Source organism: Mastigoproctus giganteus, chromosome 8 (genome assembly GCF_048544385.1).
Source record: "Mastigoproctus giganteus isolate SK-2022 chromosome 8, ASM4854438v1, whole genome shotgun sequence".
NCBI classification, from domain to species: Eukaryota; Metazoa; Arthropoda; class Arachnida; order Uropygi; family Thelyphonidae; genus Mastigoproctus; species Mastigoproctus giganteus.
The window spans coordinates 108,625,993-108,649,974 of NC_143582.1; the positions used below are offsets into that span (position 1 = coordinate 108,625,993).

Here is a 23,982-nt window from a genome sequence, read left to right on the forward strand (position 1 = left end):
AGATGTGACCAATTTTGCAGATAACCATAAATATATAAACATATGTGTATATATATATATATATGGCTAAAAATAATGGTTAAGAATAAACCATTCTGATAGTTATTTATCACGTAGAGCCAATGCTCACAGATGAATGTCATTTACTAGTACTTAAAATGTGTAACATTCAAGTAAACCCAATATAATATTAATGACTTCCAAAAATATCAACAGATGCCATTTATAATATCAAAATTATAACACTAATTGATTATTTATCAAAATAGTTTTAATGAAAGCAAATGTGATCTGTACAATTTTTATTTATAGATGTTTATTTGCATTAGAAACAGGCTAACACAACATGCAGAAGTTAAAAATCCTACATAGTTGTAGTACAAAACTATACAATTTTTTATTTTTATTCATTTAACTAAAGTAAAGGCTTACACAATGCATGCAAAGAATGATATCTTACAGCAGTAGAAAAGTAGCCATAAAGCAACAAAAACTTTGGCAGACACTTCTTTCATAATCAATATTAAGCTGGTGAAGGATGGGGGAAAAAAAGTTGGTTTGCAACATAAATTCAAAACTCACATCTGTAGCATTCCCACCAACAGTTTATGAAACAGTTTTATCAACTACATATTAAACAATTTTCTCACTCAAGTAATTCTCATGTGCAAACCAAAGATGTATATTTATACTGTTTGCATTACAATTTAACAACTCAGTAACTCATTCTTCTTCTTCTTAACAATATTTAATATTCAACTTTACAATATCCCAAAAGTTTCAAACTATCCAAATGGTAGTCTCATGCTATTTTAGCATGAGATCATGAAATTACACATACATAAATTGCTTCAAAATATAATTTTCTCTATGGCAATGCACTGGAGTAACTTTCACATTTCACCTTTTGGCAGACAGGCTATGTATCCATAAAATAGGGCTTGCCATCCTTATCTAGTCGCCTTGTTAATATATCACATCCTGTTTCTGTTACAAGCAAGGTCTGTTCAAATTGTGCAGATCTCTTCCCATCCTTTGTCACAGCTGTCCAGTCATCAGGCCATACAACATCTTGCCAAGTTCCTTAAAAAACAAAATAATAAAATAAAATTAAAAAATTCAGAGCCCAAGCAGAAAATTATACAAATACAGTCCATTCCGGTTATTTGGGACGCATCGGGACTAGTGCATTTTGGCCAGATTAAGCGGATGCCACAATTATCCGAAGTTTCACGTAAATAGTTAAAAATACAATGTACCTCCCCCTTTACAATTAGTTCACTGTACAATCAAATCACGTTACGACGAACTCACCATAGTAATGTACGGTTCACTATACGATGTGTAGTAAGCGCCGGTCATTGTGATCACGTTTGTGAATTGAATTTTAATTCTATTAAACAGTGATTCTAATTAGAGAAAATATGAGGAATATTATCCACAGGCTATGAAAGTAATGATATATTAAGGAACGGAGTAACGAGTTACAAAGCTTTAAAAATAGGAATGAAGAGAAGATCTAAAAATTAATTTTTTTATATGATTGAAGATTTCATGGAAGTGTAAACACATTTCACCATAATAACCCACAGAATTCCAGCTGTCGGTATTAGCGCAAATTCAATAAGATCGAGTTTACTATCAGTTTATGATAGATTCACTAACACAAGAGCCCAATAAACAGGTGACTGCTAATTGTTTTATGGTTGTGACTGCCAGAAATCCGACTGAACTACGTGTACGGTCGAAGACAATCGTAGGGTAGTCTTCAGTGCTGCGGTCTCTTGGCCCGATTAAACGGCATGCTGTCCCAATTAAGCGAAGTAAGCCCTGGCTATTTTCTTGATTGGTTTCTGTTTTTTAAGATTTGCCCCAAATAAACGGCTGCCCCGATTAACCGGTGGCCCAAATAACTGGAATACACTGTATATATTAACTTTTGATAGTAACACTCTATGCAGTTACAAATAGCATAATTTGCACCAGAGATTTTAATCTAATTTATAGCACATTCATAAAAATAAATAAATAAAAAATATTTCTAGCAAAATATACATTTAATGTTATTACTTTCTATATCGAGATTGGAAAATTTTTCATCAACAGTTTCAAAGAGATGTTGCTCTTTCTCAACATTCCGTTCACAGAAATCTCACAAAGTTTTAATCTTAACACATTTCTGTACTACAGGGTGTCCAAAAAAAGAAGCTTGTCAACACTGCATTTCATGTTTTTTATATATGTTATAGCATTGGTTCTTAACAAAGGATGTTTATCTCTCAAAGTGAAAAATTATTTTTTTCTTGTTTCACCCATTCCTTTACAAAGCTGTTGTAATGGGCAGAATGTAGCTTTAAGCAACAGGGGATTTTCGCGGCTGAATTTTCTATGTGACAGCAGAATGTCATAAATCCAACATCATTGAGAACCAGAAATTGCCAGATGTTCAAAAATTCTATGTTTTTTGAAGATTATGTATATAGTCTAAGTATTCAGGGGTAATTTGTTATTTTTATTAGATAACACAGTAGATCTGATACATATAATTTCCACAGAATTACAGCTGCCAACATTAATCCAAAATGTTAATTTTGGATTAATGTTGGCAGCTGTAATACTGCCAGGTTCAAATACTGCCTGGGGTTGTCCAATATTTTTAACATGTTGCATAATAAACAGTGTGATATGATTTCAGCAATCAAATCACCTGAAAAGTTAAATGCATACTATATAATTTAATGCATACTACTTAAATAGTAGAACAGCATTAGTGAGATATTCAGTACTAGTGTAAACTAATATTGAATGTCTTGCAAAATGAATGATTATATACGTTGCAAATACACAGTGACAATGACATACTGTCTAGAAATACTTCCAATTTCTTTCTATTTTATAATATATAACACAGAAAGAAATTGCCATTTGGCAGTTTCTATATCGGTGTAGATACACCATAGTTAACCCATAAATTTGAACTACGTATGTAGTGTAAAAGGCATCGTTTTAATAGTATCTCATATTGTGAGTACCTTCACAATAAGATAGCTGGTATTGCACTACTTCAAATAAATAATGCTTCTCTAGTAGAGAATACTGTTATTTATTTTCAGAGGATAGCACCAACCAGATGATCATTTCGAAGCTAGTGGGTTTCATCATCAGTGGGCAGGCAGGTACTCTGGTAGTGCAACATGCCATCACAGTTGCAAAGTTATATCCACAATATGAGAGATGCCAAAGGGTGTTGGTAGTCTTCTCTACTAGAGAAGTGTTATTTATTTGAAATAGTGCAATACCAGCTATCTCGTTGTGAAGGCACCCACAATATGAGATAATATTAAAACGATGCCTTTTACACTACATACGTAGTTCAAATTTATGGGTTAACTATGGTGTATCTACACCGATATTATATAACTATAATTAAAATAAGGAAGGAAGCTTGTAAAGCAAGTTTCCTTGGCAATTGCAGTAGTTGTCTGCTAACACCTTGAAACGTATCATTACTTAACAGAAATTACCTTCCAGCATTTTCTTAACCATTAATCAATCCAATTTTTGCAAAAACAATTAAGTCAAAAAATGGTTGAGCAACTGCCATTGGTAAAGTTAATTATTTGGTAGAGCAACTGCCATTGGTAAAGTGTAGCTGACAGGTTTCATTAACTGTTTCAAATGACTACATCTAAGGCAAGCAATCAACAAGCAAATGCAAACTGCACTGCTGAAAATGGAATTATGCTTGTTACACAAACAACTGACTCAATGGCAACAAATACCAATTAAATTATCAAGCCACAGAATTTTTGGAATGATGGGGAAACCAATCTGTAACAGTGAAAACAGAGATTTCCCTATTAACAAATTAAAAACTTTAAACTTCAAGGTTGTGTGATTTTAGGGACACCCTATAACATTAATCAAGAGATTTAAAATTTTCTCCTGCATCTGATAAAAAAAATATGCAGTCTTTGGGTAATTCTGTTTTAAAAACTTCTCTCATAGGTATATTTTGCAGTATGAGATCACAATAAAGATATACACAATATTAGAAACCAGGCATTGAGGTTGGGTGAGCTTCACTGCAGCCTGAGAGATGATGCGACCAAATTCTGCTCATAACTGAATGAAATAAGAAAAATGTGCCACTTATTTTGTAATGTGGTGTGTGGACAGTTAAAAAACAAAACCCACACGTGAGTAACTTCATCAGACAACCTCTCCCAAGGTCAAAGTTATGGCTGAGGCAGACAGCACCACCATCTGGCCAACTGACCCAGTACCAACAGGGTAACAAAAGCAAGAGGCTGACTTGAAGACCATCCACAAGAGAGACAACATCCATAGCAAACGAGAGACTTATAATCAGAGGATTGAAGAATATCTTGATATCCTCAGGCAGAAACTCACAACACTCAGCAAGAGACTCCCCCATTACAGGGAGAGTGCCCAGAGAAAAACAGACATAAGGACATTTAATGAATTCCTGAGCCCTTCTACAGGAAAATTGGATAAGGAAGGCAGCAGATCTCCAGAACTCCTAGAAGTTAGCCATAACGAACTCCTCAAAGTTAGTCATAATGCCCATGCCCCTATCATCCCCGGATAGATCTCAAAAGAGAAAAAAATGAAGAACATATAAGAGATGACAGAACGGGAGATTCAGGAGGTTGTTGTTATTTGGTTTTTAGGAGCATTAGTAACTAAGGCCATATTGCTCCAGATTCAGGAGGAAGTAGTAAAACGGTTGATCAGGAAGTCCCACAGCTGGCAAACCCTAGGAATAGATAACATCCACAATTACTGGTATAAGGATTTCAGCTGCACACAGGGGCATGTGGCAGAGAAGTTCACTCAGATAAGGCACCCTGACACAATCCCAGTGTCTCTGACTTGAGGAATCATCTACCTGAACGTTAAAGACAAACATACCAAAAACCTAGCTAAGTATAGACCAATCACCTGTCTCTCAACAATGTTTAGTTATGCAGCTAGTCAGAATCACCAGTTCAGCTGCATAACTAACTAAAAAGATATCAGACCACTTGGAGAGCCAGAGCAGCAGAAGGGATGTAAGCAGATGAGCAAAGGATGCTAGGAGCAACTGCCTATTTATGCTGCAGTTATGGAGCAAGCCTACAATAAGCGGTGCAACCTGCACAAGGCCTACATTGGCTACAGCAAGGCCTTCAACTCCATGCCCCATAGTTGGCCGATAGAGACACAAGATCTAAAAAGTAAACATGACACTAAAATACTTCCTAGAAGCAACCATGGCAAAATGGAGGACCCCATAAATGTCAAGAATGTCACGATCAGACTGATCCCCATCAGAAGAAAAATCTTGAGCCCACTATGGTTCTTTCTAGCACTCAATACACTGACCACAATAACAGCATGTATGGATAACCCTAAAAGAAAGAAGGAAGGAAGAAACTGTACATGCTTTCTCACCTGATGCACACAGACAACATCAAACTATACCGCAACTGAGAATCAACTCCAACACCACATCACCCAAAGGGTTCAGCACTGCCATCAGGATGCAATTTGGCCTATATAAATGCAAGACATATGGATTGCATTAAGGACATCCAGTTGGACAAAACTACCAGCTAAAGACTGGTGAAGAGACCTACAAATATATGGGGACAATACATACCCATCAGTTAGAGCACAAGGATATTAAAGCCCACCTGACTGAAAAATAACATCAGAGAAGCCTATTAAAATCAAAGCTAAATGGTAGGAACATAATCACAGCCATAAACACTTAAGTAGTCCCAGTACTATATGTACGCCTTTGGGATCATAGATTGGATTGACACCAAGCTGGAGGAGATTATAAGACCAACCAGAATAATGATGACTATGACTCACCAACACCACCACCTGAAGTCACTCAAAAGATTGACCATAGCCTGTAAAGAATCAGGGAGGGAATGACTGACCTCACTCAACCAAAGGCAATCAATAACTTGTGGGATTACTTCCAGAAAAATATAGCACCAATCTACCAAGCCATAAGAAAGATACAAATGGCACAAAACACTCAACCTTAACAAGAAGACCAAACTCACACAGATAGAAGAAACAAAGACAGAAAAATGAGTGAAGGAGACACTGCATGGCAAACACTACAATGACCTCCAAGACTACACAGATAAGGTGGCTTCCAACACTTGACTCACAAATGTAAGGCTCTTCTCTGAGACCAAGGCATTAGTGCTCACCATCCAAGATGGCGTAATCAACACCAGGAACTATAGGAAATACATCGCCAAGAGCCTTGACGCTTCGATGCCTTATGCACCTCAATTAGATCTCTCCTTAGATGTCTGGTTGTCAAGCTTTGAATTAGTTCATATATTCTAATGTTTAAAGGTTAGAAGACTGGCTGTGGTGGGATATCATTGGAAAATCTCTCAAGATTTGTTTTGTGCCTTTTTGATTGGCATACATTCCAAATATGCCATTTCCAAAAACTATGGTAGAATGCTATATATAGTTTTGGAAATGGCAGATGCTGGGTAGATGTTTTGGAAATTGCAATTGCATGGACAATACTTTCTGCATCACTGGCATTATCTTGTGCACTGAAAACTTCTGGTAGGGATCCTGTTGGAGTCCCAGAAGGGTTTACATTATCAGGATTCATGAGTTTTTATTTGGTTTTATGCTTTAGCTTCCCACCACCATGGAGCAAAAGGGGATGCCCACTAGCTGGAAAGCAATAAATGCACTCAGGATTGGAGTACCAGGTCTATTCATGCACCATGCCTGCACCTCCATCAGCCTGAATCCTGTTCATTCTAACATGGAGTTAGGCAAGTGTGTCTTCAGCAAAGCCACTAATTGATTGATCTTGAGCAAGCTGCTTCAGGAGTTCCTGGAGTGGCTTGCCCAAGATAAACCCTGTCTTACTGAAACAAGGACCAAAGGGGTGTGTTGAATACAGGCATAATGGTTTGCAACTGAAACTAAACTCAATCCGTTTGAAAGTCTGTCTAATATAACTTAATGTTGCTTGATAAAATCATCAACCTCTTTGATCTTTTAACAATTCCTTTTTGATAAAACTCATTTTCATAGAAATTTAAGCTGTCAAATAGTAAAAATGAAATTGATGCGCACTCCCATTACAAATGCATAACACAAACTGGCAATTTCACACTCGATCAACATTAGTTGCATTTACACCTGAACCAACATAAGTCACACTCACACTTGGTTCCGACTGTAGGTCATGGTGCATTAACATTGACATTTTATGCTTATAAAATACAACTGTGAATAAGTGAATGAAAAATTTGCAAATAGCGATGGATGGCTGTATACAATTGGGAGGTACTGTATATCTAAGTACATCCAACACTAAATTTTTATATTACAGTTTTCTTAAAATTTTTTAAAGGAAACTAAATAATTTATGCATATATTAGGCGATTTTTTGGGTTAAAGCCTCAAATTACATTGACGTTTCACGCAGACAAGTTATTTGTACATCATATTCATATTTGTACGAAGCAAACAACAGAAGTAAATAAACTGGCAATGTTTTAATTGTATCTCATATTGTGAAAACCTTCAAGAGTTGCATTGATATCGAACTACCTTGAATAAGTAATGCTTCACCAATGGAGAAGACTAATGTTACTTATTCTCAGCAGATACTACCACCCAGATGGCATCGTTTCAAGGCTTGTTGGCCTGTCCTCAGTGGGCAGATAGGTACCCTGGGATGTTGCAATAGTGACAACCCAGTTATGAAGTACAACTTCACAATATTATTGCACACCATCAGGGATTTCTCATATTATGGAGTTATACCCATAACTGGGTTGTCACTATTGCAATACCAGGGTACCTACCTACCTACCTACCCACCCACCAAAGAGGGGTCAACAATCCTTGAAATGGTGCAGTCTGGGTGGTGGTATCTGCTGAGAATAAGTAACATTAATCTTCTCCATTGGTGAAACATTACTTATTCGAAACAGTTCAATATCATGGAAACTCGTGAAAGTTTTCACAATATGAGATACAATTAAAATGATGCTAATTTATTTACTTCGGTAGTTCACTACGTACAAATATGATGCAATGGCACTAACCTGTCTGCTAGTGAAACTTCCATGTAGTTTGAGGCTTCAGCCAAAATACTGCCTTAGTCTACTATTACACACCATCAGGCATCTCTCATATTGTGCAGTTATACTTCATAACTGGGTTGTCACTATTGCAATACTAAGGTACATATCCACCCACTGAAGAGAGGCTAACAAGCTCTGAAACAGTGCTGCCTGGGTGTTGGTATCTGCCGAGAATAAGTAACATTAGTCATCTCCATTCTCTATTTTGAAGGTTTTCACAATATGAGATACAATTAAAATGATGCTGATTTATCTACTTCAGTAGTTCACTATGTACAAATATGATGCAATGGCACTAACCTGTCCATTTATGCATATATTTAACTGTTTCCTATATATATTTTTTGTACTGAATCAAATAGTGTCATTGGGTTTTTTCGTAGTCTCAATATTTTAGCAACATTTGAAGGTTTTATGATTTTGCCATATTTGAGATACTCATACCTCAACAGCTTCATTTTGCAAATTGCAGAGCTTAGAAACATGATTGAAATGTTTAAGGCTTTCAATAGATCCAGTAAACTAAATGCTGATAGCATTTATTCTTTCTCAGACAACACACAAAACAGGACAAATTTAAACTGAAAAAGAATGGGTGTAGAACAGATGTATGAAAATTTACTTTCAGCCAGACAATGATTGACTGCTGGAACAAATGTCCATCTGGTGTTGTGAAAGTGAGTAGGTTTTTTTTTTTTTTTTTTTGCCAATCCTATACAAGTGTGCTTCCTTGCAAACCAATACTAATACACAAAACCTAAAGTTATATTTGGAATCAGTACATGTAAATTCACAAACACCAAGAAATGTATAAACAGTAACTTTATGAAAATTTGTTACACTGCATATACAAGTGCTGAAAATATACCTATTTTGAATATATTAAAAAGTTTTTATATTTAGTTACAGCCTTTATAAACCTTGCACATAAGGAGCTCATTACAAATATTGTGATGAGTTATGTATGAGTGAATGCATCAGCTGAAATAACTGATGCACTCACTTCTCTGAATGTTTGTGGATGTTCAGTAGTCTCTGATGCCTCCAATAAAATACAGTTAATGGAATGAGTGACTTGATTTTGGCTTCTGGGATTCAGGCCAATCTGAATCAATAAAAGGCATCTTTTAACTGTTTTATTTCATCTGATATTCAAAGCAGAGACCAAAACTAAATGTCAATTAAAGAAGTCAAAAAAAAATCTAAAAACTGAAAAATGTTTAGTCAAAAAGAAGTCTAAAAATTGAAAAATGATTTATACATAATATGCAGTTAATTATATTTTCAATAAGCTGGAAATTTAAATCAAGCATATTACATACAGATTTTAATCAAATAATATTTTAATAATAAAATTATGTATGGCATTATTCATTCAAGTGCATGTGATCAAATTATTCTCTACTGCAAGCAATACACAATCTTACCTTCAGATATCATAGGTTCAATAGTAAAACAGTGTCCTGGCTTCATGATACCAACTGCTTTATTTCCTATTAAAAAATAAAAAAAATCTAGCATTTCAAAAGTATTCAAAATGTTAACCAGCTCAGCTTACCATATCAAAATGTTTTTGACTGAAAGCTGTGTGCCAAAAAAGTACTCAAACTGCTTATTTTACCAACCAGCAGCTGATGCAAAAGTATTTTGCATCATTTTTGAATACATGTCACTCATTTACAACTCAACATGTCCATTATTCTTATAAATTAGAAAATGTAGGATGACTTCATCTTTTATATTTTTGTAGCCACCAGCTTATTTTATTTGTAGCCAGTGGGGTTTAAACTGCCTAGTAAACATAGGGCCGACTGGGCTAACCAGGTGGGTAAAGTGCCTTCCTGGCAACCCAAAGGTCACGGGTTCGAATCCCGCCTCGGGCTTGGATCAGAGTAGAAAATGCAAAAACCTTGGGAGGTGCAATATGGCCACAGAAGATGATGCACCAACAAACTAATAAAAAAAAAAAAAAAAAAAAGTAAACACAGGCCTTAATTAACTTTTGTGTTAAGAGCTGCTGGACTATTGCACTAACATTTGAACAAATTGCATCACTAAAATGTTTTTTACTTAAAAATGAGATACTACTGTAGAAACCTGTTTCAGAAATTACTGGTCTCATGAGACAGCAGGTGCTCCAAGTGTCTTTGACTCATCTGCACAAGTTCACCAGAGAGAGAGAGAGACCTAAATGTACATCCATGGTCTGCCTTAACCCATCAGAGGCTGAAGTTGTATATTAGTCATGTTGGCTGCTACCCTGCCATATTCCAGACCAAGACAAAAACTGTACAGGTTCTTTCAATATGTCAATGCCGACTGGCACAATAGGTTACAAAAAAAAAAAAAAAAAAAAAAAAAGCAAGATAAAATATGTTTCCAGACTCTCACCATAGACCATATCAGTTCATGTAGCTTAAGCCACCACTAAAGATACTAACTACAGTATTGCTGTACACTTCTAACAAAGAAGCTGCATACTATGCTTCATTTTGCATCTTCTATCCACCTCAAACTGATATCGTAATACAACGCTCTCTCTGGCCTCCTTGTGCTATACTCACACCTTTCTTTAGCTAACCTGGATCCCAAAGTCATCATAGCAGTGGGATTCAGCCATTCCTGTAAAAACTATTAAGAGCCAACCTCTTATTTATCATGTTAAATGCTAATTTAACATGATAAATTTTAACATTTAAATGTTAAATCCAAATCTTCTGAAAGAGGTTATCACTCATATATCTGTTCACAGCTCTCCTCTAAGCTACTTATATATCAGCTGAGAGTGGGAAAGAGGACACCAATCTCACTCTCACTTTTCATTAAAATTTTCTATCAGAATGTAATGGGTGTTCATTACATTCTAAAGCAAGCAATCCCTCAAAACAGTATATCATCTGTTTAACAGACAATTGGCTTGATTCAGTTGATGTTTTTTATGCACATACTGCTAATGTTGTTGTTATTCTTGAGTTGTCATCCTGTTTCAGGCTGACTAATTCTCTCTAATTAGCAATCAAATTACCCAAACAGACAATTCTGCAGAGGGTGGGAGCGACATTTTACCCCTCAGATACAAAACTGCAATCACTGATATCTATATGCTCTATATTCCATCCCTGAGACCATCAACAACACAGCAACATGGATTATAAATCAATTGCACTAGTTTTCTGTGGTGACTTTATCCTTGGACCCCACTATCAGAGTTATCCAATTGCTCAACCAGGATCTATGCTGTAGGCATCCACCTAATTAATCAATCAACTTCTCAACAAGGCCAAAACCAGGTGAATCTTATGCATCCAATACATGTTCAACAAGAAACCCACTTCAAATCTGTTTATGATGCTATTACCTTTCTAGTGCCAATAAAAGCAAAGAATCATCAAATCCCACAGATGTGCCAAATGAGAACCACATTCAGTCCACCGACCAGGCTAGCCAGGTGGGTAAAGTGCCTGCCTGCCTGGCAACCCAAAGGTCGTGGGTTCGAATCCCACCTCGGGCTTGGATCAGAGTAAAAATGCAAAAACCTTGGGAGTGCATTATGGCCACAGAAGCCGATGTGCCAAAAACTAACAAAAAAAAAAAAAAACACATTCAGTCAAGTATATCTTAACATACCAAAATTTCTGTAGCCCAATGTAACCTTAACCACAAAATTAAGAAATGTAAATGAAAATAAAAATGAAAAACAAGATATCTAAAAGAAAATAAAAAATGAAAAACATAAGAAATGGAAAGCCGCTGATCTGTTAGATTGTATTGCCTATTTAAAAGCAATAGTAATTCTAAATAGAGACAACAGCTCATGCTTACCTATGCAAAACCCCTCAACAGAAGCAAACCTCGATATAACCATCAACAAAACGGATCTCCCACAAGGGATTCTCAACGGGAGCAAAAAAATCATGGCTATTACAATGGTTTGTTGTCCTCTAAGTTCATCCCTCCCTCCCCAAAAACATCTTAATCCTTAATATTTAATTTCTTTCATTGGATTTTCTTTTCCCCTGAGCCAACTGATTTTTAACATATAGGTATATTATGTTAGGAGTGAGTGAGAAATTTTGATAAAAGGAAGATAGGAGGAGTGATTTAATTTAACCATCTTTGCTTTTCACAGGCCTAAGTACTTTCGGAGGAAGTTTCCACAATTCCTTGGCATTTGCACCTTTCTACCATCTGCGACCTTGGCAGCAGTGTGGTGGGTGTGGTTTATTTATTTATTCTTTTGTTTCATTGGTTAATATACAAGGCATGGATGGGATGAGGAAATCCTTCAGTCTATTATTTCTACTTTCTAAGTGACAATTAGTACTGATTTGTTTCCTTGTGAAAGTTGTTTATTTTTGATGCACAGTGCTTTTGTGAAGGACCTGGGTTATGAGAGCTAAATAAAAATAGTTTATATTTTATTATTTAATTCTTTGTAGTTATTCAACACATCATCAATCATGTCAAGTGCTAAAAAGAAAATGTCAACAGTATCTGGATGAATATCTATCTAGCTTATGGTTTTATCGAAAGCCCATTCGACTTAAGACAGCCTATGTGTCTTATCTGTAATAGCCCTTTTTCAAATTAAGCTATGATACCATCAAGAATTTTAGATCACTTAAAAAGGAAACATCCTTATAAAGTTGGTAAACATATTGAATATTTTAAACATTTAAAATACAATTTTGAGCAATGTAACACTGTTACTTCCTTATTTAAGAAGAACGCACAAACAAATGACAATGGAATGATTGTGTCTTATAAAATTGCAGAAATCACTGCAAAAACTGGTAGTGCTCATACAGTTGCTCAGACTGTTATATGACCTGTATTAGAGACTAATTTCAAAAGTGATGGATCAACATCCTTCCAGTATTTTAAAAGCATTGTCATTGAGCAACAATTCAATTTGAAGACAATTCAATGAGATGTCAGTTAACATTGAAGAGCAGCTAACAGACAAACTAAAAACAAGAATATCTATTCAGATTGATGAATTCACAGTTACTAACAATACGGCCCTTATAATGGCATACATTCGTTATTTCAATGATGATTGTAAATTGCAAGAAGAGATGTTTTTGTAAAATCTATAGAAACTAACTGTAATGAAATCTATAGAAACTAACTGTAAATCCATTTTTGCTGCTGTAAAAACATGGAGTGATGAAAAACAAGTACCACTGGGAAATTTAGTATCCTGTGCCACTGATGGTGCTACCTGTGGTTGGAAGACAAAGGTTTTATAGCCCACCTAAATGAAGTATATCCTAAAGTCCTTGCAATACACTGCATTGTACACCAACATCATCTGGTTGCAAAAATTATTAGTCCAGTTCTTTATCAATCTCTCAGTATAGTTATTAAAACCATCGATAAAATTACATAGCAAACACGATCGCCTTTTCAGAAAATTTTGTGTTGATAATAAAGAAGAATATATGAGGCTTCTTTTACATACAGAAGTCAGATGGCTTTCTAAAGGAAACTAACAAGATTTGTAAACCTTTTTGATATGATAATTAGTTTTTTTAGAAAGCGAAGGAGACAGATTTAGCAAAGGAGATCAGCAAACACAAAAACAGCATACTACATGGCTTGGGTTTTTTGAAAAATTAATGAAGTATCACTTAAACTTCAAGGGAAATTAAATTACGGTGATAGACTGCAAACGCAATTAAATGCCTTTATTGAAAAACACGATATGTAAAAGAAAATAAAAAACAAGAAAAGGAAGACCACTGATCTGTGGGATTGTATTGCCTATTTAAAGGCAATAGTAATTCTAAATAGACAACAGCTCCTGCTTACCTATACAGAATCCCTCAACAGAGGCAAACCTCGATGTAGTAGTAGTGGCATGCGATGCAAGAAAGCAAGTGTATGAGCTTATGCAGCATCAGCCAAAAAAAAAAAAAAAAAAAAAGAATCAACACCATTCCCTCCAAATGCCTGGATATGGCCACCAACAAAACAGATCTCCCACTATCAGCAATTAATGAGAAAAAAATTTGATGGCATGCAAGAATTAGCTGAAGTCAATGAATCTCTCACAGAGAATGATCTTAAGAATTATTCAGATCATTTGTGTTCTTTAAAAGGTGAAATGAAAAATTGATTTTCAGGTTTATTTTCTTTTGAAGTGAAGCCATGGACATTAAGATCCAATCGATGTGATGCTGGGTCTGCTAGTGAAGAAATTTAAGAACTCAATGAATTAAAATATAATGAAGAATGAGATGCAACAGGGATTACCTTTATTTTTTTGCTATAGGATGGCTTCTTTTGATCAACTCTCCTAGTCAAACGCATTAACAATTGATTTGTAACAATGATATAATTATATGATTAATTAAATGTCTTCCCTACTGTCAGACCAGTAGTGGGACAACCCCATGGTATCGATATTGGATGTCCAACTCAACTCAGGGTTCCAACCGCCACCCCCCTGCCAATAAAGAAAACACCAGGTCCAACTTCATGAAAACTAAAATTGATATAAAAAGGCTTAACCGCATATAGAGCAATATTCTCTTCATTCCTTAAGTTGGACTAAGGCTTTTCAAAACTACATGTTCACAGGAAGAAGAGCAAACCAAAAAAGTAAACCAGAAAATTTGTCTTATGTAGTACTTTTTTGTTCTTCACGCATGTGCATAAATGACCAATCATCAGATAGCAGGAATGATCTACGAATATTAATTAAATTTTTACATAACTTTATCTCGAGGGTTTCCACAATAAGTAATTTATAATTGTGTTGGATATTTATTATTTTTGCTTCATTAAAACCGAATACATGTTGTTCATTTATTGCATGAAATGACAGTTCCAATGAATTTGATTGACCCGCCCGAACTGAAGCTTTGTGTTGTTTTGCTCTACTCTGAACCACCCTCATGGTAGAATCTAGATAAACCACATCACAGTTTCAACATGCGATGCCGTATACAAGATCATGTTGTAATTGAAAGATGGTGTTTAAGGGTCGATTTATAAAAAACATATATAATTTATTCATAGGTTTGGCTATTATTTTCATGTCAGTACCTTTACATATTTGATTAAGTTTGTTATACCATTGCGTAACATAAGGTATGGTAATAAAATGTTTTTTGTCCATGTCAAATTTACGTAAGTTGTGTGTTTCCCAGGTTTTTATTTATTTTTTTTCCATGCTTTCTGTAAAAGAGTGTTATAGTGATTTGTGACAGCGTTATAGTCAGATATGGGTTATAATATAAGAACAGCATTATAGCGAATCAGCGTAAAGCGAACTGCGTCATAGCGAGGGTCTGCTGTATACTAAAATTTAATTTATGATCTAACCTATATGGTAAAGTTTAAGAAATTAATGGACTGTATTTCGGCTTCTATTTCCAATATAAATTTTAATCTTAAATGGATATTATTAAAAATATGTAGTACATTATTTATGATCAAATGATCTGTAATAATCAAAATGTCATCCAGGTATTTTTCATAATATGTGATCTGTGGCAAGAATGGGTTAAGATGCAACTTCTCTAATTTATCCAAGTATAACTCAGCAATGAGTCCACTGATGTTTAGGCCCATTGGTATACCAAAAATCTGTCTATAGATTTTGTCTTGAAAGAGAATATAATTGGCATTTACTAATAATTTCATTAGTTCACAGATTCTATCTTTGGGAAGTCATGTTATTAATCTTTATATTATCATCATTTAAAAGGGTCCAAACTTTGTCTAAAGCATACGGAACATTTACATTTGTAAATGTATAGTGAGGCCACATCCAATGAATATAGCTTATTATCTTTTTTTAATATGAAGGTCGTTAAGGGACATGAATAACGCATCATAATTTTTAATGTTATCTGTTAAATGTTCTCTAAATGATTTCAGAATTGGATAGATAAACATGACTAATGAAACAAAGGCAGAATGAATTCTTATATGACACAATCAGATGTACTGGGTATCCTGTTCTGCATAATTTTACTTGGCCAAATAAGATTGGGACATTATAAGTACGAGCTTTAATTTGTTTGAGCTGGGCCATAGTAATATGCTCATCCTTCCTATAAATCGTGAGCGTTTTATTATATTTATTAACTATACTGTTAAACACAGGTGGCTCAACCTCTTGATATGTTGTCATATCTGAAATGATAGTGTATAATTTGTTTATATAATCTCCTTTATCAATAACTATTGTATCACCCTTATCGGCCTTTTGAATAATGATATCACGTTTTGTTAATTGTCAATATTACATCCAATATTGATACCACGAGGTTGTCCCGCTACTGTTCTGACAGTGGGGAAGACGTTTAATTAATCTTGTAGTTATATTGTAGTTACAAATTAACCATTAATGCATTGGCTAGGAGTTGGTTGAAAGAAGCCATCCTATAGCAAAAAAATAAAGGTAATCCCTGTTGCATCTCATAAGATAATAGAATATAGGAATAATTGAGCATTTAATATCTCTATTGTCAAAGTAATGAAGAATGCAAATATAAATTCGATAAAGTTGGAATGGCTGAGTTGTAGGGATCAAAAACAACTAAACTTCTTTATCCAACAATGTGGTCTTAAATGGTCAAAGTACTTCTTTGTTTTTTCATCTTATATGGTTTAAAGTGGTTTTAGTTCAGTTGTTGTTTGTTATTTGGTTTTTAGGAGCATTAGCAACTAAGGCCATATTGCTCCGGGATATGCGGTGGTCATTCCCTGACCTTTCCGCATTCTCCGTATTTGGTGGTGACGGGCTCGAACCTTTAGTTCAGTAAATAAAATATTAACAAAGGAAAGATGGCAACAGAATTCATATACATTCAAGAGGAGACATTAGAATTAAACTTACTAACATCATACTGAACACTGAACTTTTTGCTAAGCATCAGGCTCAGGGATCCCATTGAATAAAAAAAGTATAAAGTACTTTCTTCTGGTTTCCCCTCAGTCTTCAATCCTCGTTCCTTACAACTGGGCATGGATCACTTAATGAAAAACTTCAACTTGGGCTTATAAATACTAATTTATGCTTCTGTGGACAGAGTGCAAATATAAATTCGATTATTTATATTTGCAATTGGCACCACTTAATATTTGAACGTACCCAGTATCAGAATACAGACTGTCTCAAGAGCAAGACCCCTGATTTCTCCCCAGACCAGGTCCATAAACTTATCAGCACCTCAACTAAACTCACTGCCTTCCAAGCCATTGCCAACAGAAGTCCTTGATTGCAAATCAACGAACTATAACTAAACCTCTTTTTCTTACTTTTTTTCTTTTCTTTCTTTATCTTTTCTCAACACATCATCGCAAGAACCCTTTTTTCTTTTTTTTTTTATTATAAATACACCACAGGAACTGGTTGGTTTTTTTTTTTTCTCTCCTTTTCGTTCTTATTTTCTCCTCTGGAGTGAAACCCCGGAGAAATCTGGCCCACCTTTTGGCAACCTCAGCACAAATGGGACTGGCCCACCTTCCTGTGGTGTGGACAAGTATCTAGATTGATCTCTCCAGGTGATTGATGCTTCTGGGTAGCCAAGTGGCCAGACACAACAGAACACACACACAAACCTACATTACTCACATATCTGGCCCAGTTGCAGTGATACTGTTCATCACAGAGATACGAGGTGGAGTTGAACTGACATTCTAGGAGCCGTCCTTTACAAAACCACATGTCACCAGCTGACTAGACTTTACAACAAGGTTTCAAGTTCCACCACTAACCTGCCACTTCCTGAAATGGGTGAGACAAAATATTAAATTCTAGCACTGGTCCAATTTACCAGGAATGAAGCCCTGAATGCAATTTGTTCTGAAGTGTGCAAGCCCTTTCATTTTAGGTATTAATCTTTAATGAAGTGCTGAATGGTCTACAATGTGATACTTATTCCAAAATCCCACTGAACCATTTCATTACAGGCCAATTGCTAAAGAATCTGTTCATCTAAAACTACTTGACAAATTGTGCTTCCAATCCATGCCACACTTTCTTCCACAGATTCACTATGGCTTGAAATACACAAGGATTTTTAATCTACTGGTCACCACAACCAAAATCCTAGCAGTTCCTAAACATAAAGCTATTAATTATCAATGGCAATTAGCTTCCTTAATATTAAGCTTTTGATTCAATCAACATAGCTGCCTTTCTCCATCTATACCAAAATTATCATCATATTTGGGGTGATTTATTTAATTTCCTCTCATTGCTTGCACACAAGAAATATATACAAATTGCATTAAGATATTTTATATGGAGATGATGTGTTGAAGAAAACAGAAGTTTGAGTGATTTAATTAGTTTAAAAATGGACAGGAAACTCTAGAAGATGAACCTCTCAGTGGATGCCCTTTGATGTCACAAAACAATGAAGGAATATCACAAAAATGAAGGAACTGCAAAATGAAGGTGAATGACTGCTTTTGAGACTGCCCATGAAGTTGGACTGTCTGTAGGTTCAGTACACATGTTCCTGATGCAAGATTTAGGAATGTGTTGCATGTGTGCAAAGTTTGTTCCACACTTGATGTCAGATGATCAAATGGACTGCAGGAAAGCCACCACAGGAGATTTGTTTCAAAAATCTAAACAGGATCAGAGCTCCCTAAGAAAAGTGGTCATTGGGGATGAGTTAGGGGTTCTCACCTGTGATCACAAGAGCAAGGTGGAATCATCTGAATAGCACATAAAAATGTTTTGTTGCAAGAAAAAAAGTTTCGTGCAACAAAATCCAATGTCAAAATCAATCTGATTCCCCCCCAATGATGAGGGCATAGTGCACTATGAATTTGTGTCTGGGAAAACAGAAGCATTACTGTTGCTGAGATTATGACACATTCACATGAGAATGTGAGATGAAGGCAACCTTACGATTAGATCACAACGTGCTAAAACGCATTAAGGAATCCATGCTGCACCAGACACTTTCTGTTATTCGAAATAAATGGTGCTCGATTCGATAGTGAATAAAGGTTCATATTTTTTTGGTCAGTGGGTGTATTATTTCTAGCAGGGTTTAAACTACCTGCAATGGTCTATGATTGCATTACATAATTTCTTGTCTTAATTTATGGCTTTATATAATTTAAATAAATGTCTTAAGGCACTTACTGAAATTATATACAATTAGAATAGCTATCTTGTCTTTTCATATATTTTTGTGTCATCAGGGTTTAAACTGCCTGCAATGATCTTAAGCATCACGGCAGAACAAACTCTTCACAATGAGTTGCCCTAGTATTTTTTTTTTTTTTTTTTATGTAAACACGAGAGGTATTAGAACCTATAGTACTTAGTGCTGTGCTTGGGTTGGAGGTTGAGAAGACGAAAGAAGATATTTATTGAGCTTGGACTTGAACTTCTGTACACTGTAATTTTCAGGAAATACGTATGAAGGAAGGTTGTTCCAGAAAACAGCAGTTGAATGAATAAACGAGGAAGATGAAAAGTTGGTTCTGTGAGTTTGAAGTTGGACAGTAAATGGATGTTGGCTGGTGGCGGCACATGTTTGGACTGCTCTGAAAGAGAGAGCGTGAATTATAGAAGAAAAATTCAGAAGAACAGTGCCCATGGAAGTACCTGTAGAAGAGGCATGCAGCAGGAACAGTATGTCACAAAAGCGAGTGGAGAGACTCTGTTAGAGATTAATCATTAATTAACCTAACTGCCCTCTTCTGAATGGAATCAAGCAGCCTGAGAGAGGTTTTGGGGGCACCACCCCAGATATGGGAACAATATTCCATGGCAGGGTGGATTTGCGATTTATACAGAGTGAGCAGCTGTTTGGAAGAAAAGTAACGCCGACAGCGAAAGAGAAAACCAAGTTTTTTAGATGCAGAAGAAGCAATATTTGTAATGTGCTTGTACCAAGAGGGATTAGAAGTCAGGGTAATCCCCAAAAGAGATATATCATTTTGCCTATAAATCGGAGTGTCACTAAAGATAAGCCTAGAAGAAAAAGAATACTTTTTGAGAGATATAAGACAAGACTGAGTTTTAGAAGGGTTGAAATCAACTAAGTTGTCTTTGTCCCCACTGGAGAATTACCTGAAGATCGGCATTTAAGGAATTGGTAGCAGATTTTCGAGAAGTTGAAGCTGATTGAGCAGGACAAGGTTTCTCAAAATGGAAAGTGGAATGCAATGTGCTATCATCGGCAAAACTATGGATAGGATTTCCAGTCAATGGAAGGAGGTCATTATTATACATGAGGAAAAGAGTGGGGGAAAGAACTGAACCTTGGGGGACACCACCATTAGTGGAGAAGTTAGAAGACAGAGAGCCATCTACCAACACCCTCAATGAGCAATCAGAGAGAAAACTGGATAATCAATTACTAAAAACAGTTGGCAAACCATAAGATGGAAGCTTGTTTAGAAGACATTTATGCCGAACACGATCAAAAGCCTTTGAGATGTCAAGAGCAACTACTTGTGTTTCACCGAACCTTTCCACTGAATTAGTCCATAAATGGGAAACATAAGCCAGAATATCACCAGTGGATCGACACGACGGAATCCATACTGGCGATCGTTAATCAGACGGAAGGTTTCTAGGTAGTTTAAGAGTTGGTGGTTAATTGATTTCTCCATTACTTTAGAAAGAGTAAAAGTAATTGCAATGGGACGATAATTGGATGGGAGGGATTTGTCACCCTTATTAGGAACTGGCTGGATATGAGCAAATTTCCAAGCAGAAGGAAAAACACCTTTGGAATAAGAAAGTGAAAAAAGGGGGCAAAGAATAGGAGTAAGTTCAGTAGCACAGGTTTCGAGAACAAGTGGAGAAATACCATCGGGACCTGGTGCTTTCTTAGCATCAAGATTCGTCAAAATCCTCCTTTTGACGGAAGACCACAGAAGGCATTGAATGGAGCGTGTTGGGAATGGTGGGAGGTGTTTTACCAAGATCATTAATATATGAGTTGGAAGAAAAATGGGATGCTAGCAGGTCAGCTTTATCCTTGGCTGAAGTGACAACAGAACCATCTGGTTTGGACAGAGGTGGGAGCAGAGATGGGCAAAAGTTGCGGCCAATAGCTTTGGCAAGGGACCAGAATGCTCGGCTACCATTAGGGCAAGAAGCAAGTTTTCTACTCTTAGCCTGTATTGCGCTACTTTCAAACAAACTAGATCTTCAAGAGGTTAATCTAAAGTTTATTTGAAAGACAAGACTATTATGACAGCCCATCTTTCTGTCATTCATCAGATGACAAGCAGTCTTTAGTGACAATAATTTGGCAAATTACAAGGGATGTGAACAATAACATTCAAAAATATTAGTTTCAACATCAGCAACAGCGCTGACAACCATTCATAACAGTGCTTAAATTTTCATTCTGCAGTCAATTCCAAATTTTTGGTGCATGTTTTCCTGCATACAATTTGTTTTCATGCTATTTAATTATATAATATCGGTGTAAATACACCATAGTTAACCCATAGATTTGAGCTACGATTGTAGCGTAGAAGGCATCGTTTTAATTGTATCTCATAATGTGGTTGCCTTCACAACAAGATAGCTACTATTGAATTACTTCAAATAAATAACGCTTCTCTAGTAGAGAAGGCTACTGTTATTTATTTTCAGCGTACCACCACCCAGACGATCGTTTCGAAGCTTTTTGGCTTCGTCATCAGTGGGCGGGTAGGTAATACAACAAGCCATCTCAGTTGCGAAGTTATATCCACATTATGAGAGAAGGGTGTGGTGGTAATGTATTTGGAAAATTAAATGCACTAGGCATAATCCTTATGGGTTTTGATAATTAACTATATAATATCGGTGTAAATACACCATAGTTAACCCATAGATTTGAGCTACGATTGTAGCATAGAAGGCATCGTTTTAATTGTATCTCATATCTGGGCGGTAGTACGCTGAAAATAAATAACAGTAGTCTTCTCTACTAGAGAAGCGTTATTTATTTGAAGTAATTCTATAGTAGCTATCTTGTTGTGAAGGCAACCACATTATGAGATACAATTAAAACGATGCCTTCTATGCTACAATCGTAGCTCAAATCTATGGGTTAACTATGGTGTATTTACACCGATATTATATAGTTAATTATCAAAACCCATAAGGATTATGCCTAGTGCATTTAATTTTCCAAATACATTACCACCACACCCTTCTCTCATAATGTGGATATAACTTCGCTACTGAGATGGCTTGTTGTATTACCTACCCGCCCACTGATGACGAAGCCAAAAAGCTTCGAAACGATCGTCTGGGTGGTGGTACGCTGAAAATAAATAACAGTAGCCTTCTCTACTAGAGAAGCGTTATTTATTTGAAGTAATTCAATAGTAGCTATCTTGTTGTGAAGGCAACCACATTATGAGATACAATTAAAACGATGCCTTCTACGCTACAATCGTAGCTCAAATCTATGGGTTAACTATGGTGTATTTACACCGATATTATATAGTTAATTATCAAAACCCATAAGGATTATGCCTAGTGCATTTAATTTTCCAAATGCTATTTAATGTAGCTAGTATATTTTATGCAATAAAATAATATCTAAATGAAAGGTCTATTTCATTTGTTTTTTGCATCTAACAAGATTTAAACTGCCTAGTCAAAAAAACAGAATTACCACTCAGTGCAGAACAAATCAAATTTTGGATTCATAATGTATTGCCTTGGTCATCATCATCATTATCAGTCATTTTCAATCCACTGCAGGATGAAGGTCTCTCCAGAAACTTTCCAGTTCCTTCTGTTTTGTGCAATGGCCATCCATTTACTACCCACAAACTCTTGGATTTCATCTTTCCATCTCTGTTGTTGTCTTTTATCTCATTTTGGGTACAAATCTGTTATTTTATTAGTCCATCTGTCATCATGTCTTTGAGAACTGCCCATGTCCACTTCAGTTCTTTAATTTTGATAAGAATGTCCTTTACTTGTATTTGCTGCCATGTGTTTTTCTCTTCTTATTTAACAGTCTGATTTCTAATATAATTTGTTCCATTCTTTGCTGTGTAGTTTTCAGTTTCTCTTCCATTCTTTTGGTGCATGTCCAAATTCACTTCCATAAGCCATGGTAGGTAATATGCATCGGTTCCAGACAAATTGGGATATTGCTCCTCAGTATGTGACAATATTTCCTGAATGCTATCCATCCAAAATTTATTCTTCTCTTGACTTCCAGCCATTTATCATTGTTAGAGCTAATGAGTTACCCAAGATAAGTATATGAATCCACCTTTTCAATTTCTACTTCTTCAACAATTATATCCCTGTCTGTGGCATACTTGTTCATCATTACTTTTATTTTAGCCATATTCAACTTTAGTCCAAAATCCTTACTGACTTGGCATAACTGATTAAGATTTTCCTCCAATTCTTCGGGATCGTGGCTTATGATCACAATGTCATCTGCAAATTGTAAATGGTTTAGGTACTCTCCACATTGACTCCTGTCTGAAACCATGCCATCTTCTGAAAGCTTCCTCAAAGGCAGCAGTAAACAACTCCGGAGATAATGTGTCTCATTGTTGAACCCCTTTCCTCGATTTTAAATTTGCTACTTCCTTTATTAGACTAGACAAAGACAGCATTCTCATATTTCCCTCAAAATCATAATGTATGGGGTATCGGTGCCAGTGCCCGAAACGTTGCCTTATGCTGTGTGGAGTCAAATGCTTTTTCATAATCCACAAATGCCAGAAGTATAATGCTGTTTTATATTCATTTGCTTTCTCCATTAGCTGCAATATTACATGATGGTGATCCATAGGTGAGAATTGTCTTAAAGCCAGCTTGCACTTTTGGTTGATTCTCATCAAGTATTCTTTCTAACCT

At 35.8% G+C, this 23,982-nt stretch overlaps 1 protein-coding gene across 1 annotated transcript in view; it reads right to left on the bottom strand.

Moving 5' to 3' along the window:
- Positions 1-422: 422 nt before the first annotated feature.
- LOC150081759 (methionine aminopeptidase 1) overlaps positions 423-23,982 on the bottom strand; it is a 172,802-nt gene continuing 149,242 nt past the window's right edge. Inside the window, exons 12-13 of the mRNA XM_090379623.1 lie at positions 9,584-9,649; positions 423-1,083 (exon numbers count right to left, since the gene is read on the bottom strand). Coding sequence (XP_090235749.1) covers positions 920-1,083; positions 9,584-9,649 — 230 coding nt within the window. The 3' untranslated portion in view covers positions 423-919. The remainder of the gene's footprint in view (positions 1,084-9,583; positions 9,650-23,982) is intronic.